Source organism: Cornus florida, unplaced genomic scaffold (genome assembly GCF_030987335.1).
Source record: "Cornus florida cultivar Cherokee Brave unplaced genomic scaffold, ASM3098733v1 CherokeeBrave_3.0.0_Hap2_Chr07, whole genome shotgun sequence".
NCBI lineage: Eukaryota > Viridiplantae > Streptophyta > Magnoliopsida > Cornales > Cornaceae > Cornus > Cornus florida.
The window spans coordinates 64684038-64709288 of NW_026775577.1; the positions used below are offsets into that span (position 1 = coordinate 64684038).

General features: G+C 33.5%; 1 protein-coding gene across 1 annotated transcript; it reads left to right on the plus strand.

The window, feature by feature from the left end:
* The first annotated feature begins 17095 nt into the window (after nucleotides 1-17095).
* Nucleotides 17096-18172, plus strand: LOC132266271 (uncharacterized). Its single transcript, XM_059767125.1, has one exon. It carries the CDS (start codon nucleotides 17096-17098, stop codon nucleotides 18170-18172), a length of 1077 nt encoding a protein of 358 aa, XP_059623108.1.
* The last annotated feature ends 7079 nt before the right edge of the window (nucleotides 18173-25251 follow it).

Genomic DNA, 25251 nt, shown 5'->3' on the forward strand with positions numbered 1-25251 from the left:
AAGAGGCTGATCTGGAGCAAAAAGGAGGCTGATACTGAAAACTGCCAAAGTAAGATCGATCGGAGAAAAGTGAGATTGATCGAACTCTGATCGATCGAACCAACTCTGATCTATCGAAGAAAAGTCTGATCGATCGAAAATGTGCTGGCAACGAGTTGTCTTATTCCCGCGCGCCCGAACTCCACCTACCACACAGTTGCAGGATTAGATATTTTTGGGCTGTATTTTTTACTTAGTGACTAAGAAAAGGACCTTGTATTTAAAAGGAATTGAACCATTTTGTAGAAAAGCTTTTTCATCATTTTATTTTTACATTGTAATTTTATTTTCTCTCTAGAAAAGTTAAAGATTAGGGTTAGAAGAAAAGAGAAGAGTGGAGGCACCAAGAACACATCTCAAGATCTACACACTCTCTCTCTCTAGAATTCAACAAAGAATAAGAGGAAGAAGATGGAGCCATATTTGGCGATTACCCTTGAGGGTTCCAAGATCACACCCACCTCCTCCATGATTGGCTAGGCTTCTTTGGGGCTTGGATGAACCCCAAGTTTCTAATCTAAACCTCTATCTTTTTAATACTTTTTGGGGAATAATATCTTGTGATCAATGTTCTAGCCTTGTGAATTTAATGAATATTGGTATATTTCTATGATTTCTATGGTTTAATTCTTCCTATTAATTCTCTAATTTATTTACATGTCTATGTGTGATTAAATTGGGAATTATGTCTCACATGATTCATATGGTTTAATTCTTCTTATTGATTCTCTTTGTGATTACATGTTGTCTTATGTGTGATTATTTGGGAATTGATCTCTACACTAGTTTTTCTATATTAATTGCATGTCTATGTGTGATTGATTGAGAATCTAGTGATGGCTAGACATAGTTTTTATTAGATGGGTTTGTCAATTAATTTGATGGATTATACTTATACTTGATGGATTGTTCTACAATTTAATTCATGCTTGTAGGTAGTTAAACAATCTTTACTTGATTTGATATTCTATGGTTTATTATTGCAAATTCCATAATTCTCTAGATTGATGTGTGCTACAATTGTGAATAGTTTAATGGGTCATGCTTAGAATTGATGAGTTGTGCTATACTTAGTTTAATTGTTCGTTAGGTAGGCAATACATTATTTAATTTGATGATCCATGCCTAATATTGCAATTGATAGTCGCATTTTGTTCACAAGAAGGTTTTCCCCAAATTAGTTACAAGTGTGTAGTTTGGTAAACGAGCTTGGTGGCGATTCCAATGAACCCCAAGACCTTACTTCTCATCTCTTAAATCCCAATCTCAACTTAGTTTATTTTAATTGCCTTTTAATTAATTGAATTTTAGTATAATCAAACAATCAATCTCTCCTTTGCAATCTTGTGATCCACTAGAGTCGAAGTTAAATTCCAACACGTATAATCCCTTGGGACGATCCCTACTCACTCTTGCTACGTTAGTAGTAGTGGTTTTTATAAATTTAAACTTGACCTAAAAAGCTTTTCTTGAACCGCACATTCACAACATTATTTTGGCATATACAAGCGGCCTCGTTAATATATATATATATATATATATATATATATATATATATATATATAACAACTAAAAAGCATGTAGGTCAATGGTTTTGAGGCATGAGTGGAAGTAGGTGTTGTTTTTAAGATTGTTGAAAAATATATTCTTCATATGACATTTAAGATATGACTAACCTTATACTAATATGCCATGAGATAATTAATAATATGCTAAATTAATTAATTAAATATGTAACTCAATAAAATAATAATTACTAGCTAAAAAATCTGGACCTAGACTAGTATTGGATACTATATCCTTAAAACAATTTACGCCCCACATGGTACTGACGGACTCTGTGGCGCTTGTCTTCCAGAAAACAACGGCCTACATTCACCAGTAGCAACACTACAAACTCAAAGATACGGCGAATCTCCTCTATGTAATACTCTCTCTGACTCAAAAATGTATCACTCCTACATAAAAAATGAATTAGGTTTGATCCGAACCATTTGGTTTGGACCAATTGCAATATGGCTCATTGGTATAGATGTTTGGTCAATTGTTCGAACCATTTGACCATATGTCTTGAACCCACACTCACTTAGGTTGGGTTCAAGTTGAAAGAGGGAGAGAGAGAATGAAAAAATTAACGAATTGAAATGATAGCAGCCTGGGTATTTATAAAGAGACTAGTGTCTTTTAGTTATTGGGTATGTTTGTTCATTTACAGATATGTTCCATCCATCGCACTTTTCCATTATCAGTTTAACAACATAACCTCTAGACATACAAGACGTCTGTTCAGTCTATAACTACCACACCTCTTGGTTTATACCGCTATACTGTTGTATAAACATTCTTTATACATCAATGGATGTAAACGATATACAAGGCTCTGCTTGCAACAATATACTTGTCATTTTCCCTTCTTTCTTTTTTCTCAAATTTTACGGATAAATTTTTTCCGTTCAATTTTCTTTTCCGAGTTCTGTTTCTCATCATTGGGTGTTGTCTCGAGTGCTTGCAAATGGTTTCCGAGACTCTTTCGTTTGGATTGATAGCTTCCTTTAAGGACCGAGTCATTTCCACATTTTCACTTTTTGGACACTATTCACCTTTCGTCTTCTTCCTGTTTGTCACTTTGTTGGCATAACCTTACCTTTCGTGTTTGGTTTTGCTTCCACTTTTGTATGCACTCATGATATATGATTTATTAGAAACGTGTATTTTTAATTTCCTAGAAATACATGCCATTTGTGCACTTTCCTCCTTAGTGGTATGGATGCATACTTCTTTACAATTTTTCTTTCTTTTGGGATTATTAGTGTAATTAAATAAAGTAATTATTTTTCATCTTGGGGACCATTTTGCAATTTGATTTGGAAGATATTTTCAAAAAAGACCTTTTTGTAATTTCTGAAAATTCATTGGTCCACTTGTTGACATTTGTGTTGAGACACTTTGATACCTTAGATGATAACATGTGAAGGGTGGAGATTCAACCACTTGTTGACCTAGGATAGGTGCACTTGTTGGCTTGGATAGTTGACAAGTGTAGGCTTAGGATTAAGCCTACAATGGATGCTTGGATGAGTGACAAGTGTATGCTCCAAATTAAGTCTTGCAATTATTTTTTTGGGCCACTTTGGGATTATGGTTTTAAAGAAGGGTTTTTGTGCAATTGACCATAGATGTGTGTGTTGACCATGGTGTAAGATCACATAGTGAGTGGAGGATTTCTATTTCCTCCACTCACTTCTTCACATTATGTCATTATCTTCCTCACCACAAACCCTAGCCACCATTAGAGAAGCTTGATGCTTAGGCCTTGACTTTGATTTTCGAGGGCCTTCCACTCACCTTAGCCATAAAGTTTGGAATACAAAAGCTTTACCTCACCTTCCTCTACATAACCCTTAAATGGTTTTCCATTTTGTATTGATTCGCTTTGGATTCAAGAGGAACAATCCTCTTGTGAGGTAGGGGGTGTTATAGTTTATTATCTAAGGGATTTACTTACTTTTGTGGTGAAATATAAGTTGTATGCATGTCTTTTATTAATTTGAGAAATTAATGATTAATTATAACTTGCATATAACTCACTTCAGACTTGATATATGGCATGACCTTGACTTGATCTTTGTTATATTTATTTGGAGTTATTTTGTTAGACCAAAAGGGAGGGTGAATTGGTTAAATCATTTTCAAATAAAGCTGGAAGATAACTCAAAACAAGTATAGTAAAGCAACAGGTTTTACAAGGAAACCCTCTCAATTAGGGAAAACCTTGGGTCTTGGCCTCAGCCAATGCAAGCATCCATTAGTTGTAAGTAAGCTGTTACACACTCAGCTGTCTCACTCTCTGCACACACCCTTGTATCAGAAGTGGACGCTAGCTTTCACACACTTCACTTCACACACTAGCTCAACAAAGTGTATACAAACACTCCCCCTATCCTAGGTAACCCTGCCAGGACCAAACAAGCTCTCTAAGCTCACCAAATACATTATAACAAATGTAAAACAATAATCACAGATCCTTTCTTCAATTGAAATAAGACTGACAACTCAGTATCTCAGATTACCACTCTATAACAATAATTTTTAGCAATTATATCTTGAGGGATAAAATGGGAATTTCCTCTCGAGATTAATTCAATAGCTTCATACTCAGTCTTCATTCACTGTGGTACTCATGTTCATAACATTTCATCACTGACGTATAGCATGAGATAAACATATAGAATTAAGACACCCCTTGTATCAGTAAACACACTGTTTAGAACTTAGGGTTGAATATTGAAAATTCCAGCAGACCATAATTCTATCACAAAACCAACTTCAACATACTAGATTCATCAAAATACACTTGCTAGAAGATCAAAATCTTATAATATAGCAAGGCAAAACCAATCAGTGCTTGAATCCAAGAATTTATCAGAAAATTAAGTAAAACTGATGAGCTCACTGTCCATTTTTGATTTCAGCATGATTTCAACAATAGCTAACTACTGAGCAAGTGTAAAAAGGTGATTTATACCTATGACAACACTCTGGAAAGACCTCAGCACCTTGGAACAAAAAATCAATACTCATATCAGCCCTTGCAGCAGTAAAATCAGCAACAACATCATCATCTCTGCTAAAACAATCACATAGCTTGAATCAGTAGGTTTTTCTGACTTGAATCATCACCAAAAACTTCATAAAAACTTGTTCAATCAAGGCTCTCTAGATAGATTAGGTTGCAGCTCAATGTCACTCCTCTCTCACAAGGCTTAAGCCCTAAAAAGGCTATAACAGCATATATATATGGACTCATAAAGTGCACAGACCTTCATACACCCACAGAATACACCTGTCACCTCAAGCCAATCATTGAAATAGTATAATGCAAATATTTTCAAGAGCAAGAGCCAATTATAGAAGGCCACCTCAGCAATTTTATCCCTATGCACACTAAAATACACACATACACCACAATGCTGCAAATTCCATTCAGCTCAAGACTTAGCCTCCAAGAAATGCAATATTCTTGCATATTCACTTACTTTAGGACCACTGAAATGTGTCACAGTAATAAGCATAGTAAGAAATGACCAGAATACCCTTGTAACAGATTTTTAACTTCTTAGCTAAGAAAAGTCCTGAAACTGTATCAGTGACAATGCTGATTCACTCTGGTCAATCCAGTGCAATGCAGCATCCAAAACATACATGTATATGTTGAATACAACTGAGAAATGATAATGCTACCCCTGGAACCATTTGTGACAATTTACATGAACTAAATCCACACAATTCTCAGCAAATTAAACAAGAACAGATAGATGAACTCTGATAAATACATTAAGACAGTTATGAGGGATAAGTCACTGATTAGAAAATGACCACACTATCCTTGAGACTTATTTTCAAGAAACTTTGACAATGAAGAAGCCCTTTGAAACCACTGCCACTCAGATTTTTGACATTAAAGAGGCAAACAATGCTTAAGGGACTTAGGACCAACATATTTGAATGAGTTTTCAAATCTAGAGATTTAATTAGTTTAATTTGATTTAAATTCTACTTAATTATACCTTGCTTGTATTTTATTTTAGACTTGATATATGGCATGGCCATGACTTAATCCTTGTTATATACTAATTTGGGATCATTTGAATAACTTTTGAAATCTAGAGATTTAATTAATTTAAATTAAATCCCACATGATTATATCTTGCTCACTTTGTGAAATTAATGTGATATTTGCAATCACCATGGAATGGACATTCACACATATTATTTTGAGAATTTTTGGACAACTTTGATTTCTAGGGAAATTAATTAATTAGGTTAATTAATTTCTACTTAGTGTTCTAATGATTTGGACATCTATTTCATGGGGCTTTTACCTTTTTACCATGTATCATGACTTGTTGTAACTTAGCTTCAATAATATAGTTAATGAACTTGCACCCTTACATAGGAATGATTTAATTACTCAAGAGTTGTTAAATAAATAATTAAATCATTAATCTTATACTAGTAGTTTATTTACTTCAATGGGTTCCTTGTGCTATAAATACTAATTTGTAGTCTATATAGATGCACACTATGATTACTTGACATTTCACATGATATGATAATTGAAGACTTAGGGCATGACTCATGTGTTCCAAATCTTGGTTGTGCATGGAATGTAGTTTAATGCATTACTTATATCTTAATACACTATTGGTTACACAACTTGTTGATTTTGGAACTTGGGATATCAATCAAGAATTGACATGGCTAGGACTTGGTTCTAGTACGGAAGATAGAGAGCTTCCTACATTATAGTGCACACTAGGGGAAAGTACCCATGGGTGATGGGTTAGTAGCCCTAAAGTAATCCCAAGAGTACGGTTTTAATTCAGGCGATATCCGAGTATCCACATTGATCAATTTCACTCTTTAAATTTCAAGTTACTATTCCTTGAAGATTTAAAAACTTGTCGTGTTAATTGGAATATTCCAATCTTGTTTACTTGCATAGATATTATGCATTATCCTTGATATCATGTATTCTTCTTGTCGTGTTAATTGGAATGTTCCAATCATATTATTTGCATTGATAATGTGATCTTAGTATTTAAGCATCCTTCTTGTCGTTTTGTATAGATTATTCCAAACCTTGTTTAATTGCATTGATGATGTGATTCATATTAATTTATAAACTTGTCACATTCTTTGGATTATCCCAACCTTGATTCATTGCATAGATTTTATACTTCATCTTTGATTTCACTCCTTATATTTCAAGTGTTGTATTCTTTGAAGATTTAAGACCTTTTCGCGTTTTATGGACTATTCCAACCTTGTTGCATTGCATAGATTTTATGCTTCATCTTTCATTTCACTCTTTAAATTTCAAGTGTTGCATTCCTTAAAGATTTAAAAAACTTTTTGTGTTATATGAAATGTTCCAACCTTGTTTAATCGCATAGATATTATGCATTATCCTTGATTTCACGCCTTGTCCTTATCGTGTTAATTGAATTGTTTCAATCTTGTTAATTTTCATAGTTATCTCGTTTTATGTTCCTTTATGCTATCGTAACTTAGAAATGATCATATACATGCAACTTGACTTAAATTCTATGTGGCATGGATCATATGTAATGATTTATATCAACATGCAAAATCTTTAAACTCTTAGATTTCAAGTATTATCTCTTGAAGATCTAAGAACCTTGTCGTGTTATATGGAGTATTTCCTACCTTTTTTAATTGCATAGACATTATACTTACTTCGTGTATTTGGACCTCATTCAGCATACTTAAAACTGTGCACTTACTTCTTGTACCTAGATTTCATTTAGTATACTCGTGTCTCGTATACTTGCTTTGTGTATTTCATTTCAATTGCTTATGTAACTTAGGATGATCCCTGAGTCTCACTTTGACATAGACGTTAGGTGGCATGAGCCCTTTTAATATGTTTCACCTTAAGGTGATAATATTGTAAAATGCTAGGTCTATGCATGCTCATCTCCTATGATTAGCTTTATGTTACCGGGGCATTTTTCAGGTATGAAGACTTGGTTCGTGATGCTCATCATATTTTGGATGACTTGTAACTTTTAAGTTTCCATTTCATGCAAATGTTAGCATGAAATGTCATTTTGTAGCCTTATATGTCAAAACTTGTATCCTTGATTCTATATATGTAATGTGTACATAAGTACACTTTTTGTAATGTATTTGACATGCATGAGATGAGGCCGGAGACCAATGACAATTATTTTGTATCCTATATAACTTTTAGCTTCATGAAATATTATGAAAATATTGAAAAATGATAAGTTATTGTTTCACCATGGTTGCATTGGGTGTGGGTATTCCATTTTCATTCTTTCATAGGGTCTCATTTGTTAATTTTGGTTTTCAAAATTTTCATTTCAAGTGCATATTCACCTTTTTGGCTATTGGGGGGTCGGATTTTGCATTGGCCATTTTTGGGAGCCGTAAACCATTCCTGCATGCTCAAAATCACTTATTACATTTGCGTGCATATTCGTTTCAGCCTAGAAATGCATTTGGGGTCAAATGCATGCTTGGTGCAAAGTTGCATTTTCGCCGTTTTGAGCCTAATCTATTCTAGGGGCATTCTAGACATTTCACAGCGAGTTTTTTTGTTTCCGTCCATGAAGTAGGGTAGAAAACATGAATTTTTTTTTGGGGGGGGGGGGGGGGGGGTTCTTCTTTGTGTTTTTTCAAAAAGGCCCATAAAGTCTTCAAAATCACATTTCACACTCAAAAAGTTGCTAAGCTTGTCTGCAAGACGAGGGGTCGTCCATGGGGGACGAGCTCTCGTAAATAAGGTAGTGGGTTTTTTCCCTGGGGCATGCTCTATACAAGTGCTTATCCCCCCTTGGACAAGCGCTCGTCTGTCCTCAATTTGTGTGTGTGTGTGTGTGTCTTGGTTCAGCATTGCACCTCCAACTTCGGGTCATCGTATCTCCTTTATTTTAACTCCGAATTGGTCCGTTCTTAAGTCTAAACAGACCACATCTAAATAAGCTTTCTAATGGTACCAATTTAAAGTTTAGATTATACTTTTAGCTCAAGATATTCATGTTTTAGTGAGGTGGTGTCAGTTTATGGTTCAAACCGGGATGTGGTTTCCCTTCATTTGACTTCAAGACATGATATCTTTGCCATCCGGACTCCAAATCAAGTGATTATTGAGTCCATCTTTGTTATTTTTTTGTTTTATTTCAAACGGTGTACTCAGTTGAACTCAGATATTCCTGGATAATTACCAGTTTACCCTTTTAGCCTTAAGTACTCGTTTTTCTTCGTCTTGCTGTTTCTCCTTCGTTCGGACTCAAAATCATGCGATTCTTGAGTTCATATTGATTATTTTTTTGTTGTATTTCTAGAGGTGTGCTCAGTGGCACCTGAATCTATATTTTTTAGAAATGACTATTTTGCCTCTGGGGGCTTAATTGTTATTTTTTTGATCTCTTGCTTCCGCACTCAATTCATTTGGGTTTCGTGACCTCATGGAAGGTCATCTTAGGGTCTTAGAGGTGTGTTATGCCTTGGGAGACTGTTGTCTTGTTTCTTGCTCCGCATTTTGGATTCGTTTCAGGTCATCACAGGACACACTGGGTTTGTAAAAATCCAGGGTCGTCACAATACCACCCTTTCACACCAGGATATTCACGTTATCACAGATGAAATTCACATCGTTGTATAAACATGTCTTCAGAGAAAACGCGATATGGTGGTGGTTGTATTTCCCAACAAACACTATGTTAAAGGATGCCTTTCACGTATTCTGATCAGACAAATTTCATTCACAAATTCTAACAATCATCCACATGAATGGAAATTGGCTGCTTAAATACAATATACAAACACAAGAAAGAGTATAGACGGAAAGTTACTCCATTAGGATAGGTAGCTTTTGGCCTTGAACCTTCCCTAGTGTATTACTATCGGATTTACTAGCTAACCAGTAAACGTGGTGATGTCTTGAATTGTTTAGCCATTGATGTAAACCAAGACAATAGCAAATACACAATTCCCTTCCTCGCAGAGTTGGTTCTCATTGTTGTGTTCATTTTGGCCCTGAACAATTCATGGTATTCAATGAGTGCTCCAGAAAATTTAGCCTTTATAGTTCTCATAGAAGCGGCCCCACTTCACACTCATATAAGTGACTTCTTAGTAAGAGTATCCTACCATTCCCCACTTGAATTTTCAAGGTATAAGAGTCATTAAAAGCATAGCTTATCCTAATCATCGCTGTAGGTAGCACTGTTTCATTATATAAATTGGTAAAAAATTTATATCTTCCCAGTGCTTCTGGTGAGTCACTCAGAATTTCCGTTGTTCCTTTGAACCTAGATCTTGGAATCTCTAGTCAACTAGGTTGGGTTTCCATTAAGGTGACTTATTAGCTTTCGACTTTAACCCCATTTCCCTCGATGATCTGTACAATTGCTCTCTAGTACAATCCTCAATTTTATATGTGGCCACAAGGTTGTGTTTAAAAATATTACACTCTATAGAGATTTCTCCAGTTGAGAGCAAATGTATACTTTGTAACCCAAACTTGCTTATTAGCAATATCCTTTTCTTTAGTGGCACATGTGTAGACTTACATTGAATTGTCCTCGAGGTGAAGTCTATTGACTTTCTTATTTGATTTATTCAAAGTTTCCAACTTTGAGTTATATTAAGAACATACAATTGCACCTTCAAAATAAAAGACATAGCCACTATTGAATTTGAAATCTTTAATATCCTATATCCAAGTTGCATCACTGTTACACCTCCAATTTAGTTAGATACCTCGATCTATGTAATATTTGACTTAGGGTGTATCTCAATTACCCAATTTATTGATTTTCAGTGATCCTATCCTGGATTGAAAGTGTGCAATTAATCACAATTATTAAGATGTCTTACAATCTCAACCAGTGATATACTTTGATTAGTATTTATATTTGAGATTTACATCTACAAAAGTTAGCTTGGCTTTTGTTATCATAACTAGTATTATCTCAATCTCACTCTATTGAGAATATCTGATGTTAAATCTTTTATATCAAATATACTAATTAATATATCATTAAATTTTTTTAAGGCATATAATGACTTATGCATCACATTTATGTCATTGTCTCGGTACTAGATTTAATCCACTCAAGGACTTATAAACTTACACACTTAACTCTTAAGCTGGAATAATAAACTCCTCTAATTGTCCCATTAAATATTTTCCTCATAGGAAACAAGATGCACTACTATTATAACCAATATTATAAATGATTTTTGGTCCTATCCAAAATCTCTTAGGATTAAGAACCCCCACATTTATAAGTATTTCTTATTTGATGAGGTAACTCGTAGCAAATTCATCAATGGACAATATTCTCACAGAACATTTGGATAATCCTGAAATTTTATTTATGATGTATTTATCATGGTTTTTAACTCTTGAAATACCATATACTAAATACTTCACCTTATCTACCTTCCAAGGTTCTATATATTTGTTTCTCAACAAACATGCATAGCAGTCTCTAGTTCATATGTACTCACTTTATCTCTAACTTATTCTTATAATAATTCACTAACATTACTGTGAATTAATGCTAAATATATTAATTAGATTGAGATCTAATTAATATTTTCTTCTACATTTATTATATTTATGACTTGAGTTGTTTATGTTTAGGTTCATGTTAAGTCAGTCATATTAACACGTCATAACCTTTCATGTGTCACACATCACATAACTCAATTATTTAAGCAAATAACTCACTTATTATTTAAGCTTTGGATACATCACCACATAGTGAGCACTCACTTCTCAGTTATCATTACTAGCTTAGATTAAGCATACTCTTCTCATATCTCACTATTAGATTATGATGAGCACCCACTTCTCTGCTATTACCACGAGCTTGAAGTTAAGTTTGCTCAGTTATCAATTCTAGTAACTCTTAACTTTAGTACACACTTATTTAAGTAGTTTACCTTGGTAGTAGAGTAATTTGTTTTAAAGAATATTCTTCAAAAACTACTATTTCATAAGTAGTATTATTCCCTCCTACAAGAGCAGATATGATGTATACCTTAAATAGCTTATGGCTAAAATGGCTACTCATCAACCTCGTGTTTTTTATACCAAGTTTAGAACTAAAACAAGCTAATAGATTTTCATCAGCCTCTTCGGTGTTATGTACCTCAGTAATCATTTTAGCTTACAACTGGCTAACTTTTACTCTATTGCTAACTAACTTGCACCTTAGTAACATTTTAGGGCATGTTTGGCATGCGTTTTATTTTTGGCATTTTGTTTTTGACTAAAACAGAAACAATGTTTTTGTTGTAGAGTGTTTTGGAAAAAATTCAAAAATACGTTTGGGAACTATGCTTTGTTGTGGAAATGTTGGAAACATAAACATGTAAAACATGTTTGGTCACACAAATATATATATATATATATATATATATAATTTTTGTAATAAACTATTTACATGTTTGGTTGGGAAATAGAAATGTAGAGAACACAAAGATCTGTTTGGATCTGGTGATTATTCTGTAAAAGAAGAGAGAGAGTGCATGTGTTGAGATGTGTTGCTGGTTTTAGGAACAGAAGTTGTGAGTAAGGGAGAGTTTTATTTTTTATTTTTCTAAACCAAACAACGCCTCCTCTCATCAGATTCAGAACCTATGTACAAAGAAATCTTGAAAACATGTGCATAGTTGCTTTGTTAAGGAAACGACATCGTGAGGGTGTTATGAGCTTTCAAAACTGGCTGTATATGGCCATAATATAGTTCTTCCTTGGATTTTTAGGAACCTCTCTCTCATAAACCCCCTTTTTTGCATAGTCAATTTTTTCGTGCTGACGTTGCAAGTCTTTTCGACCCAGTTGCAGAGAGAAAGAGAGGGCAAGTTCAAGTCTGAGAACGAGAATAGAGATGGAGGCATTATTCATAGGTAATAATAGGTTTTGATTCTTGCAGACAGATCAATAAACTGAAATAAATGGGTTTTGAACTTCTGATTCTTGTAGATTTTGTAGTTTGTAGTTGCAGAGACGGAGAGAGGGCAAGTTCAGAGTAGAGAACGAGAATAGAGATGGAGGGCATTGGGGAGGCTTGGATCGGGGGTGATGAAAATCCAGCTTTGATAGGTGTTGTATTTAATAAAATCCAGCAAATTGAGGGCCTAACTTTGATCGGTGGTGATGAAATTTTTAGAAATCGCCCTTGAATCGCAGAGAGAGTATTGGGAGAGGAGAGAGAAAATTTGTCCAAAAATGACCTAAAATGTTTATATACCTGAAACAAGTTAGGCCGGCTATTTCCTGCGCTACAATGAAAATTTACCCAAACAGTGTTGAAACAAGATAAAACACCATTTTGGTGTTTCAAGTTTTGGGCCTCTTTATTGAAATGTTTTACAACTGTGCAAACAAAACATAACCAACGAAACATGTTTTGGGCTTCATTTGGGCTACTGTAGTGGGCCTAAAACAAAAACACAGTAGATGCCAAACAACCCCTTAGCTTTCAGTTAAATTGTACTTTATAGCTACTAGCTTTAATTAGCTTATCCACTTTTAACTCAGTGTACTAGCTTAGTATATCCATAACATTTTCCATTGAACTCCTTTGAGTTATCGAAAAATCTCTCTTTTATTCAGCCCATTCCCAACTATAGTTGTCTTGGCCATTAGTATAGATCTTTTCCTTTGACTATTGGGAGAATTGACATAACTAGACTAGTCAATTTTTGTTTGTTATATTACATACACAAACCAATCATGAACTCATACAAATTTAATAATATCACACGTTAAATAAACTTTATTGTAAAATTAAATTACTATGCACACTAAATAATTCAACTACATAGTTCAATATTATATTACATAATTAATTATATCACATGATTAGTCTAGGAAATAATAATATTCAGGAGAAGACTTTGCTTCTTTAAAGCCTTATAGATCATTTTTCAATAAACATGTTACAAAATCAGGACTAAAAGATTTAGACGTTCTAGCCCTCTTGCTATGTTTAAGCTCATCCTTATTTTCATTGTATGATTTATACATAAGAAAACGATATGCACTACTATTATGAGCATAACCTATAAAAGATTTTATGTAACGATCCACTCAACCACATGGTATGATATTGTCTACTTTGGACCTGAGCCCGTATGGTTTTTATCTTGAGTTTTATCCCAAAAGGCCTCATACCAATTGGAGATAACACTACCACATAAAAGCACTTCACATTTTCCTTACCTAAGCGATGTGAAACTGTGCACCTGCAGCTCACCCAATGTGATAGCATGTCAGTGCCTATTGCACCCATCCACGACACACCCACCCACAAAGTCGCCACATTTTAGTCCCATTTAACTTTCATAGGAGTAGGAACTGCAACCTTAACTAGACAGCCCCACACTTCTAAGAATTTATAGGAGTATTTTCAACCTTTTCATAATTCATATGGTGTCACATTAGTTTTCTTTTGAGGTATTTTATTGAGAACATAATTTGCGGAAAGCATAGTTTTCCCCACAATTTACGAGTTAAACTAGAACTTATCAACATAACATTCATCATTTATTTTAAAGTACAGTTTTTTGCATTCATCAACATCGTATTGTTGAGGTGTATAAGGAGTGGTAGTTTGATGAATAATACTATGCTCTGAACAAATATCAACACATAGTGTTTTGTATTCACCACATTTATCATTTCTTAACATATTGATCTTTTTTCGAAGTTGATTCTCAACCTCATTTTTGTAATGTTTAAATATTTCTAAGGTTTCATCTTTACTTCACAGCAAATATACATAACAGTATCTTGTGCAATCATTGATAAAAGTAACGAAGTACCTTTTTCCACCTCTAGTCGACAGAAATTTAAGATAATATAATATACAACATAATATCATATTACAAAATTAAAATAATTCAACCACTATTGAATTATATAAATTATTAAATTAATAATTCAATAATCTACTTATATAACATGTTTCAATTTCACATAATATTGAATACATCAATATTTAACATATTATCATATAATAATGTATATAATATTATTTTATTATATATCAATTATTAGTATAATCTCTACTTTTTTATATCTTAAATAGAAGTATATAATAAAATCTACACAAGGAATAAATTATCTTTAGATTGTTTTTAAGATTGTTGAAAAATATATGATTCATATGACATTTAAGATATAACCAACATTATATTAATATGCCATGAGATAATTACAAATATGCTAAAATAATTAATTAAATATGTAACTCAATATTTAATTAAACATTCAAATTAAAGCAATAAAATAATAATTACCAACTAAAGAACCTAGACCGAGGCTAGTATTGGATATTACGTCCTTAAGACAATTTACGCCCTGCATAGTGCTGACGGATTTTGTGGCGCTTGTCTCTCAGGAAACAATGGTTTACATCCACCAGTAGTAGCACTACAAATTGGTGGATATGGCGAATCTCCTCTATGTAATACTCTCTTTGACTCAAAAATGTATCTCTCCAACATAAAAAAAAAAATGAATTGGGTTTGATCCGAACCATTTGGTTTGGACCAATTGTAATACGGCTCATTGGTATAGATGTTTGGTCTAATTGTTTGAACCATTTAATCATATGGCTTGAACCCACACCCACTTGGGTTGGGTTTAAGTTGAGAGAGGGAGAGAGAGAATGGAAAAATTAACAAATTGAAATGATAACAGCCTGGGTATTTATAGAGAGATTGGTTTCATTTGGTTATTTAATATGTTTGTTCATTTACAGACATATTTTATCCATCGCACCTTTCCATTATCAGTTTAATAACATGACCTCTGATCATACAAGACGTCTGTTCAATCTATAACTACCACATCTATTGGTTTATACTGCTATACTAATGTACAAATATTCTTTATACATCAATGGATGTATATGATATACAGGGCTCTGCATGCAATAACATACCACCCTTTCACACCAGGACATTCACGTTGTCACATATAACATCCACGTCGTTGCATAAACAGGTCTTCAAAGAAGACGCGATATGATGGTTGTATTTCCCAATAGATACTACCTATGAAGCACGGACACTCCTCTCAAGGGTCACGTACCAGTGTCGGACACTTTTCGGACACTGACACGCTTGTCCGAGGCTCGGACAGGTGTCCGACACTTCTGTGGAGTGTCCAGAAATAATTTTTTATTGGACACGGCTCGGACACGCGGCGGACACGGTACGGACACGTGAGGGACACCGCGGGGTTTATTTTGTAATTTTTTTAAAGATAAATGGAAACCTAATGTAATTTACTAATTTTAGAAGTTAAAAGTAAAATTTTGAAAAAATAGAAAACAACTACATACTAAAGAATACACAGTAAAATTCTAAATGTCGTAGATACATCATCAGTTCTGTCTTCTATGCTCTAGACCCAAAATTCCTAAATCCTCCGTTCCTTCGCTAACTGCCCAAGGCAATTCCTCTCCTTAGATGTGACTACGAGCTCAGCGAAAGCAACTCTTCACCAGATTTTTCGTCTTTCCGGTGTCTACTACGGCGACTCCAACAAGTAGGTTTCTTTTCTCTCACTTCCTCTCTCCTCTTCTTCAATTAGACCTCTGTAACGTACATGAATAATATATATATATATATTTTTTAAGTTACATGTACAAGTTGTACAGCAGTACAAGACTTTGTGAAACTGAAAGAGAACTAGATAAGCAATTTACCCGAAGAAAAAAAAAATATAGCTTATTTTTCAGTACGTTGACATCTCCCAAATTATAATGTTATATAGCATGATGATTCATGAGATATGCTATAAGTTAAAGAATAATAAAATCAGGGAACATATTCCCTTTCATGGAATATATTAGTCAAATAATATGTGGTTCTTTGAAAATGAATGCTTCAGTTCATTAGTTTTAAGTTATAACAGAGATAAAATTATTAAAATTAGTCTTGTTATTTGTTGCAGTTTTATTTGTAATTTTGTATTTATATATAACTGTTTGTTATTAAGAAAATGAATGTGCAAGGTTCTAGCAGTGGGGTTGAACCTGATGATAACACCCCTCTCTGGAAATATGTTAAAAAGTTTAATAAGGTTGGGGGAGGAGGGGGAAATATAAAGTTTCAATGCAATTATTGTCAAGGGAATTTTAAGGGATCATACTATAGGGTGAAAGCGCATTTGCTAAAAATCTCAAGACACGGCATTCAAGCATGTAAAAAAGTGACTAATGATCATATAGCTGAAATGCAAAGGTTAGTTAATGAAGCTGAAATAAGAATTAATAGAAAGATGCCAAAACAGGTTCCTTTGCCACCTTCCACAAGTCCAAGCAAAGCTGGATCTTCATAAAGTGCAAATGTAAGCACGGGAGGTGGGCCATTTATGCTTGATGTTTTTGAACCAAGAAAGAGGAAAACTAGTTAGGAAATTGAAAAAGCATTTAATCTTGGAGCTCGTGATGAATTGCATAGTAAAATTGCAAGAATGTTTTACTCGGCCGGTTTGCCTTTTCACCTTACAAGGAACCCACACTATGTTGCCTCCTACACTTATGCCTCTAATAATAGTATTAGTGGCTATATTCCTCCCGGTTACAACTTGTTGATGACTACTCTTCTTCAAAATGAAAGAGCAAACATAGAGAGGTTGATGATTCCAATTAAAGATTCTTGGAAGGAAAATGGTGTTACTATTGTTTGTGATGGATGGACGGATCCGCAAAGGAGGCCAATCATCAATTTTATGGCTATGAGTGTAAATGGGCCTATGTTCCTGAAAGCGGTAAATTGTGAAGGTGAATTCAAAGATAAATTTTTCATCTTGGAGTTGATCAAGGAGCCTATTCAAGAGGTTGGACCCGATAATGTGGTCCAAGTTATTACCAATAATGCTCCTGTTTGTAGGAGTGCAGGATTGCTTGTTGAAGTCCAATTTCCAAAAGTATTTTGGACTCCTTATGTGGTTCATACCCTCAACCTTGCTTTGAAAAATATTTGTGCGGCCAAAAATACCGATGCCAATGAAGTTGTTTTTCTAGAATGCCATTGGATTACAACTATTATCGATGATTGTATGTTTATAAAAAAATTTAAAATTAATCATTCCATGAGATTGGCAATGTTTCATGAAAATGTGAAATTAACTATGCTTTATATTGCGGATACACGTTTTCCTTCAATAATTGTGATGCTAAGAAGATTTAAGCGAATAAAACGTGGTCTCCAAGACATGGTGATGAGTGATTTTTGGACATCTTATAGGAAAGATAATGTTCAAAGGGCCTTAACTGTCAAGACAAAAATAGTAAGTGATGATTGGTGGCGAGATATTGATTACATAATTAACTTTACTGAGCCAATCTATGATATGCTTAGGAGGGCCGATACGGATGTTCCTTGTCTTCACTTGGTGTATGAGATGTGGGACTCCATGATAGCTAAAGTGAAGGTCGCTATTTATCATCATGAAAGAAAGCAAGAGCATGAGGAGTATCCATTCTTTTTGGTGGTGCGCAAAATATTAAGTGCTAGATGGAGTAAGAGCAACACACCCCTTTATTGAATCCAAGGTAATTAATATTTTATACATTTAAGAGCACATTCCTTGAATCCAAGGTACTTTTTAATATTTCATAGGATCCTACGTTAAATGATGCCTTTCACGTATTTTGATCAGACAAATTTTATTTACAAATTCTAACATGTGTTTCTTGTTAAAAAAAGAAAAGAAAAAAGGAGAGGGTAAATAAGCTTTATATATATATTATATATATGTATGTATATACGTACGTACGTATGAGTATTCACACATTGGCATTTCATGATACACCCAAACCTAAATACAACTGACCAAAAAAAAATCCTGGTTCTCTGACTAAAGTTGGAACGAGACCTAGTGGAATAACTAAACCAACCAGACGATGAAACTAACACAGTGGGAACTAGTCAAGTTGAAGTTGGTTGGCTCGTTTCCCGATAAGATGCAATAAAAATCCTACTGGCCGGGGCTAGTTTTCTTTTCCTTTTCTTCATATAATCGTACTTTGTACATCTTACTACTACAAATGAACAAACAACACACAACTGTCCATTCTTCAACAAGCTGCAGAAATGGAAACCCAGATTGGTCTAATTAAATCAGCCGGCCGTACGATCAAGATCACGGCCCTGATCCTACTGTATCTTCTCTGCAGATAGGCCTCAATATTTTGTTCTCTAGTACATTACTTTCTTGTCTGGAGAGGGCTCAGTTATCGACAAGAACCAAAATCACGTGAAAATGCAAAATATTACTGGCCAAGACCTCATATTTTGTATAAATTTTATTTAATTAAATATATTTTTTTTTTGTTTTGCATGCGTGTCAACTCGGAGATATTGTGCCAAAAAAAAAAAAAAAAAAAATTCAGAGATATTATTATATCATTTGGAATCATTGCTAGTTGTCCGAAATCCATAAATCAAATGCACATCTTTGTGTCAGTTTTATTTTATCTTTTATTTGGTGTTATTTTGTTTTGAATGTAAAATATTTTTTAATTAATATTCCCTCGGTTTTAAAAATAATGTTATGTTTCGAAAATTGTAACTCACATACGAAAAGTATGATTCACAAAACATAACACTGACAAAAATATTATATTTTCATATTAACAAAGAAAAAAAATTAAAATTTAATAAAAATAATTTATATATTAATTTTCAATAAATTATTTATACGGAATATGTCTTACTCTAATCTTGATTGACACTTTTGTCAAATACTCTAAAAAAAAAAAAAAAAATTAAAAAGATTAATGTCAATCGACTATTGGTTGACACCAATGGTTTCAGGACCATATAATTTCCTTAGCGTCATACCATAATTTTCCCTCCTCAATGCACCACAATGCAAAATCACACGAGGATGAAGAACTTCTCTCACCTTGATTTGACCCAAGTCTGTAAGAAGAAGAGAGGAGAGAAAGGAGAGCTGGGCTTGAGGGTAATAAAATGAAAATATAATTACACTTATTTTTCCTATAGATTGGTTAAATAATAACAAAATCTCTACATTTTAGTTTCAAATATAATTGTTTCTTGGTGTCCTGTTCAATATTTATTTAAATTTAAAAATATATTTAAAAAGCTTGAAAATATTATTTTGTCTGTAAATAAACAAATATTTTATATTAGAAAACAATAATAGTACAAAGGGTATAATATTCATTTAACACACTTGGGTCAAAGTCAACATTGATAAGGGAGGTCATTGTTATATTTGAAATTAGAGGAGTGTTAATTATAGTTGCGCAAGCGACTGTCTATTCACAATTGCAGTTAGAATTGGTTAGTTTTAAATGTATTAATTACTTTGAGTTTCAACATTACTTTTTAGACAAAAATACCCTTTTAAATTATGCCTTTATTCTTATCTCCTCTTTTAATCGATTCATATGGGGATGTGTGCTCTATATGTGTGTGTGTGTATATATATATATAATAACTAATGTGATATAAATGGATGCTAAAAATAAATAAAAATAAAAAAAATAAAAAAAGTTAGATAGGATAATCCATTCACAAGAAATGGATTTTGAGAAAAAATAAAAAAACAAAAACAAAAAAATTCGAAAAAAAAAGAAGAAAAAAGAACAAGATAGATTTTGAGATTTAAAAATATATATATACAAAACTAATTACTTAATTGATGGATTATGATGGCTCTGATTTTTCAAGCCAGTGCGTCCTGTGATGAGCCGAAGTTTGATCCAATAACGGATCCGAAATGCAGAAGCAAAAATAGAAATAAGGTCTCTAACGATATACAACATTCATAGGACGCCAAAGTGACCTTCCATGAGGCTACGAAACTTCACGAGAACCAACGCGAAAGAAAAGATTAGAAAAAGACCAAAAGAAGCCCCCAAAGGCAAAACAATCTTTTTATATGTAAGCAATGTCTCTGGAATGTACATCATTTCCAAGACACATCCATGACTTCACATGAAGTCATGGAACTCATAAGAAAGTATAACAGAAGCAATTTAAAAAAGAAAAAGAAAAAAAGAGGGACAAGTTTAGCCCAAAGGGCAAAATAGTAATTTTTAGCAAGATCTGGGTGCTACCGAGCACACCATTGGAAAGAAAGCGAAAAATTAATCAAGTTAGAATCAAGAGTCACTTGATTTGTAGTCCGGATGAAAAAGAAAAGCCGAAACAAAGTTTTGACGTCGCCGCGGCCGTGATTAGTGTTTTGACTGCAATGAACAGTGTTTTGACAGTACTGAATAGTGACCTATGTAAAATGCTAAAATTCGTATGCCATTTTGAGCCACTAAACGACGTTTTTTAGAAAAATACAAAGAAGAAACCCCCCTCAAAATAATTTTTCCAAGCCGACTGTGTCGAAAGAAAATTTTATTTTTGACATAAAATCCCTAAAATAACAGGCTTTTTCAAAAAGTGCATATGCGCACAGAAAATTAGATTTGACGCGAGGTTTCGAGACCGAGATGACATTTTCTTGAAAAATGTTGTGAAGAAACCACCCCTAAAATCACGTTTGCTATGTGTGACTATGTTAAGACCAAAATTTATTTTTCAAAAGAAATTTCCAAAATGCCCCTAGATTAGATAGGTCAAAAACGATGAAAAAAAATGAACAACTTTGCACCAAGTGTTCATTTGACCCCAAATAGTGTTGTGTGCTAAAACGATAATGCACGCAAACGTATTTAGTGATTTTAAGTGCGTGGGAATGGTCTGCGGCTCCCAAAAATGTCCGATACAAAATACGACCTATCTGAACCTCAAAATGCAAAGAAAATGCCTTAAATGGAAAATTTGAGATTAACAAGCATCCATTTCATACAAATGTGACATTTTGTGCAAGGTGAGCATTCACGCAAACGTAATATACATATTTACACGCGTTCCAGGCCTACGGCCTCAATGGTCGCTAAATGTAAAATATCACCTATTAAACCTCAAATTTTGCTAAAAATAACTTTTAAAAGAGAAACTTGAAACTAAAATTATAAAATGATTTCAAAATACCATTTAGCCATTGGCCACACTTCATGCATAAATAAATAGACCTTATGGAAGTGCTAAAGCTCACTTCTCACACCCCATGCAAAAGTAATGAAGGTAAAATATTGCATTTTTCTATTTTTCAACAAAATAGCTTAGAAATAAAAGTACTTAGAATACAAATAAAATGTTCTTGGGCCATGACCTCATTACATACATGTCAAATATATTCCAAATGGCGTACTTAGGTGCTCATTACATATATAGAACCAAATATACAAGTTTTGACATTTTGAATCAAAAATAATATTTCATGCTAACATTTTCATGAAATATATATTTCAAGTCTACAAGACATCCCAAAGCAAATGCAAAGTCCCAAATCTTGAATCTTGTACCTGAAAAATGTCCCCACTATGTGAGTGAGTAACATAAAGCTACTCGTAAGAGATGAACATGCATAGACCTAGCATTTTACAAACTTATTAAGTTGTTATAAATCAATTCATACGGTCATGCCACCTAGCGTCTATGTCAAATGTGAGATTTAAGGAGCATCCTAAGCTACTTTAGAGCATTTCTAGCATAAACCACATCATTCATGCAATTTAACAACATAGGAGCTTATAGTGTAACGCAACAAGACATAGGTATTCAAAGTTATCAACTTGCAACCTAAAATGCGAAAACAACTTAAACGGTTCATGCCACCTAATGTCTATGTTTCAAATGAGTCTAAGGAATCATCCTAGGCTATATGAGACAATTAATACCCAAATTGCAATATCAATGCAATTTTAACTAACATTAGAACTTCTAATACAATGCATCAAGGTATAGATTATCAAAGTTAACAACTTGAAATCTAAACTACGGAAATAACAAGTTATCACAATTTAGTGATATTAACTTGTATTGAAAAACAAGGCGTGCAAGTATACAAAGCATATGTATACTACACCTAATTGAAATGTTAAACACCACATCACAAGTTATAAATAATCCATATTAAACAACTTCAAATTGAATGCGAAATCAAGTAGTTGCGGAAAGACAAGAACATACGGTCTCAATGACCAAGCAAGTTGATCTTGGGTTACTAGCCTGCAAGGTACTACCTAGTGCGTACTAAACCCGGAATCAAACCGTATATTGGTGTTTTAGGGCTACTAGCCCTTAGGGAACCACCCAGTGCGCACCATATGTTATAGGGGGAGCTCTTATCCCCCGTACTAGAGCCATGCCCTAGCCGTAACATATTACAATGTCCTTGTAAGCTCTCCTCAAATCATCAAGTTGTGCATCAAAGTATAATACATATACACAATACATTAGTCAACTACCGTGCATAAACAAATTAAGTAAAACACACAATATTCATCCTATGTCTTCAAGCGATAATGGCATACGACATGCTAAATTTATAATGTGCATATAAGTAAGTTAAATTATAACATCTACTCATGGAATACTATAATGTAATCATACAACAGGTTCTAAATTTACAAGTTAAGCATGAAAATAACTTCAATACCTAACTACTTCAACGGAAGCATATAATGGAATTTAACTAAATTAAATAACTAAACTCTCAAGATTACATAGTAACTCTAAATATTCTAAAACTAATACAAGTTAAAGGTCATGGCAAGGCCTAGTTTAATAACATCTTACAAGTTATTTCTACCTAACTTATAACTAGGTAAAATAAACTTGATATAAGAAAATAATTAAATAAAGTTCTCCACACTCATTCAAATATTCTCATTTTCATATACGTTAATGAACATATTAAGGCCTACCTTAATATCACATTGTAAATTCATTCCAAGCAAGGTACAAGCATGTGAATTAAATTCCATATAAAGAAAATAATTAAATAAAAGTCTCAAAACCTATTCAATTATTCTCAAATTAATGTATATGATAGAACATGCCAAGCTCATTAATAATATCAAGTTAAAAATCCAATTAAGTGAGTAGAACACTTAAAATAAAATTAATTAACCTAATTAATTAATTTTCTCTAGATTTTAAAACAACTCCAAATATTCTCAAATTCACATATGTTAAAGAACATACTAAGGCCTAATTTAATATCACATTACAAGTTGATTCCATGCTAGCTACACCTATGTGAATTAAATTTTCATACAAGTGAAAGATTAAATAAAAGTTGCAATACTTATTCAAATCCTCCTAATTTAATATATTTTAATGAACATATCAAGGCTTAATTTAATAGCATGCCATAATTTAATTCCAAGCTATATACAACCATGACAATTAAATCTTATACAAAGAAAATAATTAAATTAAATTTTAGATTAATTATAAAGGCATGCATACATGTTGTATAAGCTTATAAAACAATCAATACAACAATTATAAAAACCTAAAACATCCCTTACCTCATTTTGTGATGAAATCACAAATCCCCACTGGAACGAAACCGCTCTGAATCGGACGATACTTCTAGGTTTTGTCGGAGACTACGAGGGAAGCAACAATAACCCTTGAGGCACTATGAAAATCCAAACTCGAACTCAAAAATGGTCGAAATCGGCTTCTAATAAGGGGGAAAGGACCGCCTCGCCAAGGCCTATGATAAACACTAAGGCACTACGACATTTTACCTAAGGAGGTTAATTTGGGAAAAGAAGGGTGGCAGCCATTGAAAAGCTTGAAGATTAGATTTGTAGAAGTGTAGAAGAAGGGGAAATGAAATGATTTAATTTTCCAAACCCCGTATTTATAGAAAATCCCAAAAAGTGCCCCGAATGGGTCCCACTAGGTCTGGAAAAGTGAAATTTGCGTAGGTGCGCTCAAACGGTAAAACACCGTAAACGAAAAAGAACCGTAAAGAAAAAAAATGAACAACGGAAGAAATGACGTTGAAAACTGAGTCCCGTGCAGAAAGATATGCCCCGAACAAGTTCGGCAGCAACTGGGGTCAAAAACCTTAAAACTGGGGAAAACGACTAGAAGACAATTCTAAGAGTACATTACTCAACGAAAAGTAAAAATGAATCCTGTGCGAGGATTCAGGCTCAAAACGAGGCATTTTGCAATAATTTTCGTTAATTGCATAATGACCCCTACAAAAAGGGATAACTGCAAAACTGCCCAGAATGAAAATATATTCTAAAAGATAGTTTTTTTAAAAAGCCTGAAATAAAATATCTTCAAAAGATATTTATGAAAAACACCCAAGAAACATCAATGTTTCTAAAGAATCTTCTCATCCACGCCCTTGCGGGAGAAAGAAACAACCGGCGAGCTTTTCTCCAAAAGTAAAGCTACGTGTTTCAAGAAAATCAATTGGAATGAAAACTCATGAAGTCAAAACTCAACTCTGAACACGAAAAGTGAGGTTGTGCCAACAAAGTGACAAACGGAATAAAGACGAAAAGTGAACAGTGTAAAAAAAAAATGAAAATGTGGAAATAACTCAGTCCTTAAAGGAAGTTATCAATCCAAAGAAAAGAGTCTCAGAAACCATTTTTGAGTACTTGAGACAACACTAAGTGATGAGTAATCGTACTCAAAAAAGAAAATTCAACGGAAAAAATTTATCCGTAAAATTTCAGAAAAAGGAAAGTAAGGAAAATGACCGGGTCATGACAA